Genomic DNA, 17,265 nt, shown 5'->3' with positions numbered 1-17,265 from the left:
TGGGACAAATTCTATTCATAACTACATCTATGCAATCCCTCTGATGTCGTTGGGGTTGTAGATGACTAAATGAGAGCAGAAATTGCTCCAGTATATTGATACAGAATCTGTTGATTACATTTCCTTATGGTAAAGCACCAAACCACACAAAACAGAACCATCACAAGCAATAACTTTATTCTAGATATTATACTTCAAATATTTCATGGTACTTTTCAGATCTAGTCTTTAAAGGCTGTCTTCTACACAGGATTCTTACTCTTGGGTCTTGTGCTCCCAGTGCAAGAGACGACAGAACTCCTATAACTCAAAACTTTTTGGCTCTTTGAGGTATGGGTACTGAAGATCCACATGCACCATCAAATACCAGAACCTTAGCCCTAAGTAACTTCTCATCAGCTCCTTGTTAGTCAACAAAGCTGAGATCAGATCCCATCAACCATCATTGCTCCAATTCTACTTTGATCTGTGACAGGTTTTGAATTTCTTCTGTTGGTTCCCTCAACCCTTCAGTTAGTCTTTTAATACCGCATCTGTTTTTTTGTGTGCATCTGCTCATCCTTACACACTTGAGGCTACGTGGCCCTGAAATGCTGGCCTTGGTGTTAGCTTTAGATTCTACTTGTTAGTCAGTTTGTTTGGGAACCCTTCTTTGCATGCCACTGAATTGTTAATTTGGTTCCTGCACTTCATATTTTGAGTTGACATTTTTCAGTGCTTTATGTATGAAACTTTAACACATTAAGTTCCAACAACAATACTTAATTTGCCATTCTTTTTCACAGCTTTGATGCATTGAGGTTTTGTGTCCAGACCTTAAAACGCTTTGAGACTTGGAGATGTTGTATCCTATTTTGTTTCTGATGCTTCTGAATGTTTCTTTCTAGATCCATTCTGAAGCTTCTGGATGTTCAATTCAGATATATTTTCCTTTCAATCTACCTTGTGATCTAAGATGCCATCATTCCTCTCATTGCCAATAATGAAAGATCAAGAGTTTTAAAAAGTGTGAATGTGACAAAAAGGTTTCACCAACCGGCAAGTGTGACTACTGCATTTTTGAATGAGCTTGCTCTGCCCTTGCATCCTATATTGATAAGTTGGTGAAGACACTTCACACCTCTCTCCCCTTCTCCAGGGACTCAAGAAAAAAGTACAATTTGCCCTAAAATACCACTGACTGTACTTCCCTGTCCCCACAATAGAGTGTGATGGTGGAGGTGGCTATGCCTGGTGGGGAGACCTTTATTTTAAAACCCAATGTCACCTTTATTTATCTGAGGCTGGATAGAAGACTGATTCCATCCAAGTTAATTTGACAGCTATTTTGACCTTTCATGAACTAGTAATTGAAGGTAGATCAGTATTTCTGTGCAGACTCTTATCATCAGGTTAGTGCAAGCTTTGACACATTTGAGGGCCAAAGTCCACTAATGTGGTTCTGACAAAGCTGATGAAAACTGCTTTTGAACCATTCAGTATATGAGGAGCTTGGTTTTTTTTATGGAAGCTCATTTTCCTAGGGATAGTTATTTCAGCTCGTAGATCTGCTTTATACTATATTTTACAAGTATACAGTGGTGTTACAGACTCATCCTACATTCCTTCCAAAGATGATGGTAGGTTTCTACATTAGTGAGCCTATCATCCTGCTAACATCTTCCCATGACTGCATATCTTTCATGTATCTTCTCCTCAAATTTGATGTTCAGATATCCTTTGGTTTCTACTTATTGTGAACTAAAGACCTTAGAAAGCCCACCCAGATTTTTCTTTCTTTTGGCAATGAATCATTAAGCACTGCTGTCTTGAACGAGTCATGTTTATGTGACTGTAAGATTGTATTCTGGCAGGCCTGGAGACAGGTTCCATTTCAGGACACATGCTAGGCAAGATATGTACATTTGCAAAGCTCTGTTGTTAAGATTCAGCCTGTAGAGAAGAACTTCAGTTTGGTTTCTTAGTACTGCAGAACCCATCCTAGTCCTTAGAATCTCTTTTTTTTTGGAATATCTTTTATATAAAGCTTTGTTTTATGAGGACTCATCCTTAATGCTTTGTCACTTTTCACCTTTTGTTCCTTTTTTTTTCTTCAAATTAAAAAAAGGCAAAAAAAAAAGTGCTCTAGGAGTGAATGGGACAAGGTCAAAATAGAAATATTAGCCCACTGCTGGCTGAAAAATAGTGTTGTCCAAAAATAAAAGTGAACTCAAGTAATTTCTACAGCAAAGGAGAAAAATAATCTATAGAAAAACTGCCATCTGTTTAACAAATAAGATGGATGCCAGCTTAAAATAGTGCCAGCAATTCCTACATAATATTGTAAACAAGAAGGATGTTATAATCAAAAGCAACACTTGGTTCAAGCAAAATTAAAACATCCAAACTGCTGGCATCATACTACTATAATAAATCATTAAAAACTCTGAGAAATTCCAATCTAGATTTCATTAGGATAGAGCACAGAGATTGCTCTATTCAGAGGTTGTTTTCTACTTCATGGTGATATAACTGAGAAGCCATTACCAGTTCTAGGGTCTTGACCAAAAATAGAGAATTTGAAGTAGGTTATTAATTACATAGAATATATCTAGATTAGGTCTGGGTTTATTTGACAATTGAATTTCTGCAGTTAGTTTTAAAATGGCAAGAATGACAGTGCAGTATTGATAATTATGGTGACATTTTAGCAACAGTATGTGAGATAATCTATGTGAAGTACTCTTTTTGTATGAAGCTTACAGCAAATGTGTTGACTTTTAAGGTGAGCAACCTGTTTTTGGTAATGTGTGCTTGGCATATTTTGCAAATGAAATACATTCATCAACTAGAATTTGTATATCTTTTCCAAGATGCATAATTTTTCACATATTGTCCTGAGGGAAGTCCAGAACAACAGATAGGCAAACATGAAAGCTTTGTACAACTGCCTGTTCGTGGTTAGGTTCAGACCTGAAACTCTGGCAAGGTTTTATTCAGTTTTGAGCAAAACTCAGGCCAAGTTTGGGGTTCTAGGGAAAGGAGTTATCATTTTGGGTGTAAACTTAGTTGTTTTAACGGAATTCAACCAGAAATGAAGCAAAACTCTTATGGTTTTGTATGAATTACATTTTCTTTTTCTCTTTATGCCCAGAACTCAAACTTGAGATGTAAACCCACACAAAACAATATTTTTAAAAAGATCATGTGAAACCTTGGAAACACTAAACTGTTGACCTTAGACTACTACTACCACTGTTAAAAGAAGTCAGGATAGCAGAAGGGAATAAAGAACTCCTGTCAGTTGTATCACTGATTAATAGAAATGTCAGTTAAATTATAATAAATTGGGAAGGCCAGAAAAATGTGGGTTTTAGAAAGATCTTACGAATTAAAGGGAAATTTCTGAATCTAAATGATATTTCAGCATCCTGGGAGGCTGACTTTCTCTTGCATTTCACTGTGACGGTGAACTCCTAGCCCTGTTAAAATCAATGGTAGTTCAGCTGAGCCAAGATCTTACTTTAAATCTTCAAATTATATCCTTAATTGGCATATCTAGATTCTTCATGAAAGTGACCTCTGGGAATCAAAAGAAGATGAAACAAGGTTAGTTCTCTACTGACTCAGTTGACCCTGTTTTTTTTCAGATGCTTTTTTTATTCGTTGTCTCCAGAAAATTCAACCATGTCAGCAAAAAACCAGGGTAAGAGGAGACATTTTGAGTAGAGGTCTTGTTCTTTGGCTGCCTGTTCATTCTCTGCACCTTGCTGACCTCAAATTTGATGAGTTGCATGGCCACTATTGGATCCTTGAAGCTGCAGTATACTTCATGACCTTAATGCAGCCATCTGTGAGAGAGGGGAAGAGGAAGGAAAGATCTGTTTAGCTGTGGAATCTCCTACTCTCACTTTCACATAGTTTCTGAGCAGTGGCATACAAGGACACATAGAAGAGATGAGCTCCATGTTCACCCTGTAAATCTTGCCCTTCACTCTGCCCTGTGCAGCAGAACTGGCCTAGTTCTGCTGTGAGGGGAACCCCACATAGTAGCAGGATTTGCACCAACTTGAATGAAAGAGGATTCAGCACCCTTCAATTCTACACTATTTCTAATAGCTACATCTACTATACTTGCCTCTTTTAATGGTATTCAGTCCACGCTTGTGATATTAATATTTTCTCAGGATTCACTTCCTAAAATTAGCTGAAGTAATTTAAAATGAAAATATCCTAATGGTAATCCAAGTTGGCAATCAAAACTTCTGGCATAAAAACTGCAATAATGGTTGGAGGAATGGGGCAGAAATGATTAGAAATGTAATTTTGTTGGAAACAGATTGGATTTTCATTCAGGGACCTAGTAAACTCTTTCCAAGAATTATATCAATAACTGAATTTTGTTTTCCTGAGCTAAGTTAATGTCCCTGTTACATTTAAAGCCTTTACCTTCGAATTCTTCTGTGTGATCTTGGCAGATTCTGACAGATGGTCTATGGAGTTCAGGTGTATTGGGCTCCACATGCATCCTGTCATGGGATTTTCATTTTAGCTTCACTTGTTTCTCTTTGTTTATGTTCCTGTCAGATTTTATTTTGTTAGTTTTTTTAAAAATTATTCATCTGAAGATGGGACTGAAGATGCACAGAAAAGGTGCATAATTGAGACTACCGCGATTCTAAAAAGTAGCAGTAGAATTTGTGTATTGTAGAGATTACTAATACTTGACATATGAAGCATTTTGTTTCTAATTAATTTGCATTTTTTGTTTCTTTTTATTGCACTGTTTCATTTTAATATTATAGCAATGCAGTACAGAAAGGCAAGGTTAAAGGCAAGATTCACCAAAGCTCTTCCTAACCACTTTCAAAAAGACGTGCAGAGAAACATGCAGGGCTATGAAAAATAACACATGTTCTGCAAGTTTGTAGGGTAAGGGCTAGCATACAAGTGTTCGGTTCAAATAAACCACTCACGTATGTTGTCTAAACTGCACACACACAAACTGTTTTTGTTTGAAGTCCTATCCCTATGCTGGATCATGCAAAGCATACTTGTGTACTAAGGGGGTGTGTTCTATTTCATGCGCATGTGTGTGCCTTTAAAACTAATGGCTATTTTATATGAGAATTAACAGAAAAGCGTAGACATTTTGGGTGTAATCAGGGCTTCATTGTCACTCTGTCAGGATGTAACTTTGTTACTTACATCAGACTTTCCTGTATAACAATGTAGTGCAGGAGTCCAGAGTCCATCTTTTTTGAGGTCAGGCTTATTACATGTCCCCTGCCGCACCAAAGACATACAGAAAGTTTTCTAAAGAAACAACTCTTCTATGCTTTAGAGCAGTGATTTTCAAACGTTTTAGGCAGCATACCCCTTTCCAAATAATGTAGTCTACTGCATACCCCCTTCTGAGATAGGGTCATAATATACCTATGATTAGATTGCCAAGACTTACTAAATAAAATGTGTTGTGTGCCATTACAGAATTTTTCTCACATACCCCATGATGAAAGCTCATGGACACCTAGGGTACACATACACCAATTTGAAAACCACTGCTTTAGGGTAACCTTCTACTCTTCTAATTATTTGAAATATAGTTGTATTTAAATAAACGTGGTCAAAGCAAAGATCACAGATTTCATATTCATGTACAAATGATAAGTCAGACACGCAGATAGTGTAACTCAGGACAACTCCAATGAAGTCCTCTCCAGTGGCACCTCCCAGAAAAAAATTTCACGAGAAAAACTTCACAACCCATGTAAAGTGTGATATACGGAAACAATCTAACCAGATCTGGTATTCTTTGAGTGGTCCTTACCGAGCTTTTAGGCAACTCTGGATGAGTAATAAGAATCTGCTGAAATGTAATTCACGATGCAGAAAATCCCAGTTTGGTCTCTGACTGATTGCCCAGATTATCCACAGACAGGGGCGGCTCTACCAATTTTGCCGCCCCAAGCAGTTGCCGCCGAATTGCTGCCACCGCTACAGTGGCGAAGCTGCTGCCAAATTGCCCCCGCGCCTGGAAGAGCGGCGGAGCTGCCGCCCAAAAGCGCCGGATTGCCGCCGTGGGACATGGACTGCTGCCCCATTCTCAATGCCGCCCCAAGCACCTGCTTGGAAAGCTGGTGCCTGGAGCCGGCCCTGTCCACAGATAAATACGCATAAAAATGAAAGAGTGCTTAGTACATTTTGCATGTTTTATTATTTCGTATATTAGAATACAGCAAGTTGTATACTTGGGAAAAGTCTTCGGAATTTTTATTTTTTGCCAGAGTTGTAGTTTGTGCAGCATTTGTGAAAGGCATGTATAGATAGATAGATAGATAGAAATAACTCAAATAGAATTGAGATTGTGATTAATTTAAAGCATCTAAAGCTTGTTTTTTCTCTTTGTTCCCTTCCTTGTCTCCAATAAATTTGGAAAGAGAAGAACCAAAGGCTGACTGTGCTGGCACTGTCATTTCATTCATTTGAGCTTTAGGTCCAAGCATACAATCCGGTGTCAAATACCCCAGAGTTGTTAGCATGCTGATTACTTTGCATTCCAAAAAAGTTTGGGTATAGTACAATAATTGCTTAATAACGTCAGTGCTTTTTCATTATCTCTGACGTAGTCATCTAATTGTTCTTAATGATACCTATTTCCCTTCCTAAGAATAATGGGCCAAATCCTCAGCTTATGTAAATCGGTGTAGCTCCATTGAAATCAATGCAGCTATACCTATTTACATGAGCTGAGGATCTGGGGAGGCTGCTTCATGTGCCCCTACCCCCATGCCAACTTCCCAGATCTTTATCCTTCTACTGCACCCCACTCTGAAATCCTCCAGGCCACTCCAAGCTTTGGCTTCTTCTCTTGCCACCCTTCCCTGTCTCCACTCCCCATCTCAGGCTATGAAACCCCAGGTCTCAAGCTCCTTTGCTCCCAGAAAAGCCCTCTGCAAGGTAGGGGTTGACACCTCTGAGGTACAAAAAATGGGACATCCAGGATGATCCTGAGCCCATAAAACTGGACATCTGACAGTGTATACTGAACACCCTGACAGATTTCCTGGGAAAGCTGGTGTGTGTACTGAGCACCCTTGCGGATTTCCCAGGACAGCTACCTCAAAAAAAGGGATGATCCTGGGAAAACCTGAACAGGTGGCAATGCCTAATGTCACTCTACTCTAATGTCACTTCAATATCTTAGTATCTATTGGCTTTCCCCACTTCTCCCCAGCTTTCTGTGGCTCTTGTCCATCCCCCTCTCTCTGAGGTGTGCCAGGGTGAGTGGGATCTTTCTTCCCTGCCCCAAAACTCCTCAGAGGGAGGGGGATGAAAAGCAGGTAGAGAAATGTCCCATCAAGAAATGTCAGCTTGGCAGCTATGCTACATCATTAGCTGAGTGTGAGGACAGTATCTAAATTTCAAAAGATGTGGTTCTGTCACAGAATTTTGAATTGAAGAAGATTTGCAATTTCTACTGTAGAAATTATAGAAAGTTATAACTAGATTAATACAAATCTGGGATCATTAAAAAAGTTTTTTATAATAAATAGTTACCAGCATATGTAGAAAGCCTATTTTACTTCCTTAAGACTTATTTTAATGTAAGTGTTCAATTCATATAACTTTTTAAAGGTCCTAATCCTGCAAACCTTTATCACATAACTAGTCTTTACTATCACATGTAATCTCCTTGAAGTAAATAGGTCTACTCACCTGAGTAAGCATTTGTGGTATCTGGCCCTAAATAAATATAAAACACAAAATCCACTTAACTAATAATAGTCTTCCAATGTTCCTTCTAGTTATTTGAATTTGCCTCATGTACGTGAATGTTTTGGAAATTTTATATTGAAAGGAGCTTCATTAGTTGGCCTAAAATAAATGATCCTCTGCTAATTTACAATCCACCCACACTCTGGAAAAGAGTGACAGTTCCTGAAAGCATATAAAACACAGTTCATTGCTTGGATTGTGTCCTTTTAGAGCTGCAAAGAGAGTTTTGTTTTTACATTTCCTAAGATGAATAAAAGAAATATTTTTCTGAAGTACTCTACTGAAGTACATGTTGTTTTCTTGTGATCCTTAGTCTTTAGTTTACTGAATTCCCCCTACACAAATCCCAGCATGTCATAGCAGGAGGATATCTGCTAAACACCATAGAGCAGAGCTTTTCAACTTTTTCCCATTTGTGGACTCCTAACATTTTTTGAAGGGTGGTGTGAACCCCTTTGGAAATCTTAGACATAGTGTGCGGATCCCCAGAGGTCCATGGGCCACAGGCTGAGAACCACTGCTGTAGAGTATTGTGAGAAATTTGAAATGCTTTAAACATTGGGGCTCGTTGGTCAACATAATGGCAGATGAAATGGAACTTTGATAAATATAACGTATATTGGCAATCAGCTATTCTGTGCTGCTTATAAAAGCTAATGAGTTCTGAACTTGCATGCCCGCTTCCCCCCCCTCCCCCCGCCCCCGATGGAAATGACAGTGATTTTTATGGCTAGCTCAATGAAAATGTCCACAGAATTAGGTAAACAAGCAAACAAGGTGGTGGGTACATTTAAAAAGGGATAAACTATTATGGAAAATTTTATACTGACACTATCAATGGCACATCCTCAACAGGCATTTATTTTATCCAGTTTTGGTTGCTTCTATAATGAAAACTCCAGACAATAATAATAAAATTTTTTACTACCCTGAGGCACCAGTCAGGATGGTTCAAGACACTATACCAACACATGAGAAGATGCAGACCTTGTCTTGAGGAGCTTACAATTGTTGGGTGAGAAGGTTACAATAAATAATTTTTCTAGAGAGAGACAAGTATGTCAGGAAATTATTTTCTTCAGAATTCCTTGTTCTATCAAGCTCATAGAGTGCTCCACAAAGTTACTGGAATTTTGATTTTCTGTTTTTTGAGTGTTTAATTGAAATGTCAATTTTGGCCTCACTACCTTAAAAACACTGTAGCAGAGGTTGGAAAGATCCACAGAAGAGCAACAACAAAGGGTTAAAAGTACAACAATACTTACATATGAAGACAAGACTGACAAAGCTTGGATTATTTATTCTGCAAAGCAGAAGGATCAGAGGGATGTTGACTGTGATTGTGAAAGGTATAGTGAAAACTGATCAGGCTCTCTTTTCTATGTGATCAAATAATATGAGCATAAGGGGCCATTCTATGAAATTAATGTGCATCACATTTACAAAAATGAAATGGTACTTTACACAGCTAGCAAACCTATAAATTTCACTAACACAAAAGGTCATCAAACCAAATCTCTGGCTGGATAATTTTATGACCACTAATAATATTAGTAGCTATTCCAGCTAAGATTATAAAAGTAATCAAATTATATGCTTCAAGGCATAAACTGATTGCTTATGGTAATCAGGAATAGATTTCCCTTCCCCATGTGCAGCAATGCACAGATAGCTGAATGCATCCAGGTGTCTTTTTCATCTTACTCTGAAGCCTCAGGTGTGGGTAGGATACTGGACTAAATAGATAAATGCACTGACCTGATATGGCAAATCTTATGTTCCTGATGGCATCTTAAGCAATTTCAGGTGCCAAAATCTGCAGCTTCAAAACAGATTGTATCTGCAAAAGCCAGCTGCAACACATTGTCTGTCAGATTGGGATTCTCCCTTCTTTTCCTTCCCACTGCCTGCTTTCATTTCTGTTTAACAATTTCAGATACCATGTATATATGCACTTCTGTGTATAATGTGTGTGTGTACCTGTGTTGAGAGAACATTTCCTCATGTAACAATTGTCTTGTCTCCTAGTTTGACATTCTAAAAGACTATCAGCATAAATACTTCTTTACTCTATTAATATTCACTGTTTTGGGGGATATGGGAGCTGCTAGGTACCCAACACTTTTGGAAATCAGGCACTTATTTAGGTGCTTAAATATGGAGTGAGCATAACTGGACCTTAAGCACCCACTACTGATAATCTTGGACCAATTGTACTGAGGTTCAGTTTTAGAAAGCACCACTGAGAAACATGTACCTGATATTTTGCCTCTTTTTTGTCTGTATTATGTGTACAGCATGGGCCTCACTTTCATCTCCAAAATGTAACAACTTGGTCTCATTTTTAATTGCAAGCTAGACCAATATGCTTTCTAAAAGTTGTATTTAACTAATCAAAAGTGAATAACTGAAATTTGTCATATCTGCTATAGTTGTTTCCTTGGACTGTCATTGTATCTGCTTGAATCAGTTCTACCCACACATATAGTAAAGTGGTTTAAAGTCTTTAGAGGGAATACTTGGTGGAATTGCAAAGTGGTGTTATTATTATTATCTAATATGTAAGTCTGTCACCGTATCTCAGTGGGTCACAGCTGAGAATGCCAGATTCAGGACAAACTCCTGAAAAATAGAGCAGACTCACCCCAAACTGGTGGTTATTCTATCATTAGATTATACCAAGCCAGTAACAAAAGTAAACTTCTGTTTTACCACATTGGTTAACAAGAAGTCAAAAATGCAGTCTCCTTAGGCATTCCAGCCTTTGTCTCACCACCCAGACACTGGACTTTATGATGAGTGGTTACTGAAAACCAATTTAATCAAATATAGGGTCCTTCCAATGTCAAGAGATCAGCCACTTAGCCAGGTCAATATATAACTCAGATCTTACCCAATAATCACATTGCTGCCAATCTTTGAGTAACTAAAATCTAAACAATTATTAATAAAAGAAAAGATGAAGAGAGTTTAAAATCTTTAATAGATCGTATACATACAATAATTGCAAACTCCTTATATCAGGTTTGTAGCAGTGATGTTATAGACTTCTGGCTTGTAAAGTCTCTGCTAACTCCCAGAAGATTGGAAGGCCCTCAGTCCATAATGCAATATGCTCCTTTTAGTTGTAAATCCACAGTCCAGAGAATCTGGGCAGGAAAGAGGCAAAATGGAGGTATCTCAGAGGTCTTTTATACCCTTTGCCATATGTCTGTAAATTGAGTAACTCAAACACAGTTCACAGCCACAGTTTGTGGAAAGTTACTGGCCTAAGATGGAGTCCAAGGTCACATGAGCATATCACATGTCCTTACATGCTTTGATGACTCTCAGAGTCAGCCATTGCCCATATCTGTGCTGAGGTGTCCACGGGAAGACTTACTGGATGGGATGAATTTATTGTATGGCCCATTGTTAGAGTGAAGTGTCCTTAATAGGCCATCAAGCGTGAATAGTCCATTCACAATGGGCTGGAGAGACTGGATGTAAACTACCCTGTGGGTTTCAAAGCGGTAGCCGTGTTAGTCTGTATCAGCAAAAACAACAAGGAGTCCTTGTGGCACCTTAGAGACTAACAAATGTATAAGCTTTCATGGGCTAAGGGGTTTAGCCCATGAAAGCTTATAAATTTGTTAGTTTCTAAGGTGCCACAAGGACTCCTCGTTGTTTTTACCTTGTGGGTGTTACCCCAGGAACAAACACATTTGATTTATAGATACATAGCCAATATTCATAGCTTCAGATACAGTGACGATACATGAATTTAAACAGGATAATCTTATTTAGCAAAAAATAACTTTTCCATTGACACCTTATATGACAGGCTTTGCACAAGACCTGTTGCAACTGTACAACACAGGCAACATCAGTGACACAAATGGTCATATTTCAGTCATCACGAGGTTATATGAGTATCAGGATATTTGTCCTAAATATATTCTATCTGGAGATCTTTCAGCTCCATTAGAACCTTGAAGAAGAGCCCCACAATGGGTGAGAGAAGGGGAAATCAAGGCACCCATTTAAAATTCACTGTTCACATAGCATCCTCTTGATTTTGATAGTTTAAAAGTGGAGCTGGGCCTGAGCAGGTCCTCACATTTAAACATTCTTTTCTCTCATGTCCCCTGTATAAAATTTTCAAGGGGATTCAGATTTGAATTTTTTTATATGAACCCACCACTTAGGTTTTGGTTCTGGTTTGACTCTAAAACTGGAAGGGGTCTAATGTCTGAAATAATGAGGCTTGGATGTGTGCCTAGGTGACTGCAATCTCACTAGAACGCTCTCTCCTGTGAGTTTTCCATCATTTTAAGCCATTTTAGGTGCTTTTCTAGTCCTGGTTTGACCTCAAACCTAAACCCCCAAAGATAGCCTAAACAAATCTGTATCTGAACATCATCTCTCTGCCGGTCTCTGGTTAAAACAACCAGTACTGACTGTAACAAACAAATACTTCTTTACTCTATTAATATTCACTGTTTTGGGGGATATGGGAGCTGCTAGGTACCCAACACTTTTGGAAATCAGGCACTTATTTAGGTGCTTAAATATGGAGTGAGCATAACTGGACTTTATATAATAATCTTTTAATGTGGTTTAACTTTCCTGCCTATGTCTGTGGAAATGAAATGATAATGGCTACAGGCTTTACAAATGCTAAGCAGTAGCAGATGATTCTATGGTCTGAATGAAGACTATTTCAGATGAAGAGAACAGTATGACATCGAAGTGTCCTATCATCAAGAGAAAAGGACACACACTTCAGCTCTTTACAGACACTGTTATAGTTAATATACTGTCACTGAGTATGCCACTTCAAAATATTGTCTCTGTTATTTCCTTACATCATTGTATTTTGTTCTTCTAGGTCACTGGGATGCATTTTGTATGAGATGTGCTGTCTGGATCATGCATTTACTGGACACAATTTTTTGTCTGTTGTGCTAAAAATCGTGGAAGGCAACACACCTTCTCTTCCTGACAGATATCCAAATAAACTGAACACAGTCCTCCACAGGTTTGTTGTTCTCTGGCTTATCATATATGTTCAATTATTTTCAAAATAATTGAGTTAGCTTTCTTCCATTAATATTTCAGCATGCTGAACAAGAATCCTTCTCTGAGGCCATCTGCAACAGAGATTCTAAAAATCCCCTACATTGATGAACAATTACAGGTATTTAAAATGAAAAAGCAATAGACATGCACTTAACATGCAAATATGTATGTTGCAAAAATGCACTAAAGTAGAAGAACATTTGATGAGAAGAAATGAGTCTGAGAGGCGTCCATGCAAGTTTGAGATAGAAGTTTTCTTTACAAATGATGGTGGGAAAACAAAGCTCTTGTCACCAAACCCTCTAGAAAGGGGACTGGGTGAGTGAGTCTGCTTAGCATGAAATTTTATAAGCAATAAAGAGAGCATTCATTTATATATTGCAAACTTCTGAGATCATTGGGGGTGAGGTATGAGGAATCTCAACTCTGTTCCACTTGGCCAATGGCCAAGAGGTATCCAACTGTTTAATGAAAAACAACACATTCAAGTAAACATCTTGCTTTTCTGTTTCATAGTCTTGCTAAAGTGTATATTATTTCTAGGCTTTATGGGAAGAGGGACAGAAAAGTTGTTAAAACATTTTATATTGGGACTGTACCAAATATTGGATCATAGATGAAGATGTTGGGTCACTGCGTTACTATAATTTGTTGATTTTGCTGCTGTTTTATTTTTTTAGCAGAATGTCAAATGCAAATTCATAAATATGGCTCTGAAAGACAAGACATTTAATTGTCAGAAAGAAGCTGCACGCATCGTTAATGCTGTGTAAGTACTGCAGTGTTTTTATTAGTAAAAAGTACTACACAGGAAAGAGTTGCTAAATGCATCCATGTTTTAACATGTTAAATTAAACTCATAAGACCAAATTTTTAAAAGGGATCTGTGCTAACAAATGCACATGCTGACGTACACCTACATTTTTAAAGCACTTTGAGAACTACGGTAAAAAGCGCTGTATGAGAGTGAAGCATTCTTTTTTCTATGTGCAAACCCATAACAGCATGTACACATTGGTTAATTTTGCATGCGCATAGGGTATTTTTACATGCAAATATAGTACCTGTTGTATGTGTAATTAAATTATTCCTGCTCACAATTACAAGTTAATGGACATTTTTTACATGTGGTCTTCAGATCTGTACCTTTTGAAAGATTAGGTCATGATTTGAAGTATGTTATGATTCAGTTATGCATGGTGTAGTTTGTGACTACAGTAATATCAAAGCTTTTTTTCTAAATGGTTTCAAACTGAAGACGTAAACATTTAAACTAATATTCAGGATGCAGGCCTGTAGGATATCATACAGTTGCCTTTTTACTATATTGAGAAATTAATATTAATCATATTTATTAGATCTTATACTAATATGCATTGGACGTAACCTGTCTGAGATAATTCTATGATATTAAAGATATTTAATTTAAACAGTATTAAAACACAATACTGCAATAATTAGGACAAATTTCAATGCTGATAATTTCATTTGCCTTCTTATATTATCCCTGTAGTTTCAGTTAGATCTGGTATTCCACTTCACTTCCTGTCCCTAGAGATTTTGTGTCATATTGCTTTGCACTATTAAACAGCTGCTGTTTTCCTGCACAAAGGTGGCAGTAATTCACAGCTGGGTGAAGTGATGCACATTCCTTGTCTCGTACTTGCTTCCTGGTTTGTTATGAGGCTTAATTAATTGTTTGTAAATTTCTTTGAGATCCTTAGATAACAGGCAATACAGAAGTGCAAGTTATTATTATTATCCCTTGTAATCATATAATACAAATCAATGGACATAAATATTCATAAAATATTACAGGACGCTTCCATGTGCTTCACATTTATTACTCAGATTTGTTATGGGACCCATGTAAGAGCGAATTCATAGCTCTTCAGAAGAAGTACGGTTGTTTGGTAGTGGAGAGTTGTGCTCCTAAATGTGATCGGCACAATATGCAGGCAAGGTTTTCAGTTTCCAAAAAGTGTTTGAAATGTGTTAGCTGAAATACATACTGAAGCATAAAATATTTGAAATATCAGGGATGCGATTTTCAGTCCTGGCCTTTATTTTGTGGACACAATTTTTCACCTCCATTGAACTGCACACACCATTTTAAACTTAAATCACACTTTTTCTTGGTTATTTATTTGGGGCCAAAAATTGTGGGTGCAGCTTATTATGGGAGCAGTATTACACCTGAAAAATGGAAAATCAACCTCCAAATTTCCCAGTGTTTCCAGGATGGACTGATCACACCTGGACCCTACCATTGAAGGAATACAGTAAGCTCCAAAGATGTTTTAATTGGATCCAGTTTGAATATATTGAAACAGATCACCTTTCTAATTGATATTACATATGGCAGAATTGGCATATACAGAGAGAGAGTGTGTGTTATTCTGTGGTCAGTAACCTTTTGCATCCATTCAGCATTGATGGGTCTGTGATCTTCCTCAACACAAAGAACAGGTTCTAAGTGTTAACAAGTTCTTTGCATAAATCTATAGAGAAATTCTTGATTTCTGTGACAAATAACAATTTACTTTTTGATAAACCTTCCTATAAACATCCATTCCTTTTCCATGTGTCCTTATGCAGTAAAGCTCGTAAAACACTCATTCCTAGGAAAAGGTGTATACAGTTTTGAAGCTTTTCACCTTGCATTTATGTTTGTTCCATATGAAAAGTCAATTTCTCTTGGCAGTGGTGATCTCTGTTTTCAGAGGCCCAGAGTTCCGATAAAATGCAGCACAGTGCAGATCATCTATTTTTGGCAGAGATTAAAAATTTACCCTTAAGCTTTTCAAATTAAAGGCAACTGTTTTTTGTTTTTAAAAAACCCTTATTATTAAATATAAACCCTCCCAGAAATATGCTATATTCTGAATCAGTTGGGTTAAGTATTCAGAATATGTATGAAAATAATATGTCTGAATCTAATTACAATAATATATAAAGGTTTTAAATAAAATTCTGATGAGATCGTTAAAAATCTGTATTGTGATTGTTGTTAAGCGAAATGCCAAAGAGACAGATTAAAAAAAACCCTGGAAAGTGTTGTCATTCAAAAAGTCAAAGGACAACAATTTAAACTTGAAAGCTATATAATCATAAATTGCTATAAACTTGAAGCTGTATTTCATTTTTGGAAGTCCCTACCAGGAACAGCTCAATGTACATCTTTCCCAACCACTTTGTCATTCTACATCTGTGGGGTTTTTTTCTTTCCATGAATTGCTTATATATCAAGTCCAGCCTAGCTTTATGTTTTCTAATAAAAGTCCATAATAGTTTACTGCCGTTCTACCCAATTCATAAATTTTAAATATTTAAACAAGCATAAAGCTCTACAAATTCAAATTCAAAACTTGGAAGAAGAATGGCTTTGTTATCCCAGAAGTTTTTGAATTATAAATCCCAGCTCTGTTATAATGCATAAGAAATATGTCTAAATTATTCATTCTTAAAGGATTTGTTCCAAATTGCTTAATAACTGAAATCTTCTTGTCTTTGTCTTCAGTGTCATATGTTTCCCAATTCCACTGAGATCCTTCTACTATTTTCCTCCATAGACAACATTTGAGAAATATGGTGAAAATATATCTCCCTGCATTGTAAACATTCTGATGTTTCCCAAGATAGTTCCCCATGGCCTATTATGTGATTTATTGGGGCATAAAATTAAGCTCTTAGATGATCACACATCAAAGTAGATGAAGACTTAGAAGCTAAATCTTGAGAATAAGAGTAACAATTTGAAATGAATACTGCTCACCATAAATTCCAGTACTCTAAAATTTGGTTTACATGGGAAGTCATAATGTATGACTGCAGTTGCATTTTTATAGTCACTGTAGGCTGTAAAATAGTCTGGAATCTGTACAGTTTTTTCAAGTATAGGACATGTATTGGTCTCTTGTGTTTATGGATACAGTTGAGATCTTGAATAGGTGAGTTAGTAATTCATGCTTAACTTTCAGGAGAGGTCTATGAAAACCATTTGAGTCATGAAAAAACCACTACTATTCTGTGGGACCAGGAAATGAATAACAGCAGACAGCATTTACAAGGAAGTAAATGACTATTATAAAAGCTCATTAAAGGAGCATTAACATTTTCTTCTTTTATACTTCTTCAAAATTGATCATTAAAAAATTCTGGTTGGTATTGTTGTTATCAGTTGATTTAATTTTAAACTAAAAGGCAGAATTTCTGCTTGTGATATTCTGAATGAGACAAGAGACTATAACTTTTGTAGGTGTGCTTCCATATTTATTATTTTAGTGATAAAGTACTGAGAATTTCACTTTGTCTATCCTCTTATGAAATATTTAAAATGGTGTATGCAAAATGTTCTGGGTTTATAGGTCTACATTTTGCATACTTTCATAATGAAAATAAATCTGATATAACACTACTGTAAGTAAACAAACCTCTGTTTAGTCC

General features: G+C 37.0%; 1 protein-coding gene across 7 annotated transcripts in view; it reads left to right on the top strand.

The window, feature by feature from the left end:
- The window catches only part of NEK11 (NIMA related kinase 11), a 165,052-nt gene that overhangs the window by 64,483 nt on the left and 83,304 nt on the right, over positions 1–17,265 (top strand). For 5 of the 7 annotated variants that reach the window (XM_043540836.1, XM_007064332.4, XM_043540838.1 and 2 more), the window contains exons 7-9: positions 12,629–12,778; positions 12,859–12,937; positions 13,500–13,588. In XM_043540836.1, the coding sequence (XP_043396771.1) occupies positions 12,629–12,778; positions 12,859–12,937; positions 13,500–13,588 (318 nt within the window). The remainder of the gene's footprint in view (positions 1–12,628; positions 12,779–12,858; positions 12,938–13,499; positions 13,589–17,265) is intronic. The other 2 variants (XM_043540837.1, XM_043540840.1) reach the window with 1 other exon arrangement.

The sequence above is a fragment of the Chelonia mydas genome, chromosome 2, assembly GCF_015237465.2.
Source record: "Chelonia mydas isolate rCheMyd1 chromosome 2, rCheMyd1.pri.v2, whole genome shotgun sequence".
NCBI lineage: Eukaryota > Metazoa > Chordata > Testudines > Cheloniidae > Chelonia > Chelonia mydas.
Note: the sequence above shows the minus strand (reverse complement) of the source record. Positions and strands in the feature narration are given on the sequence as shown.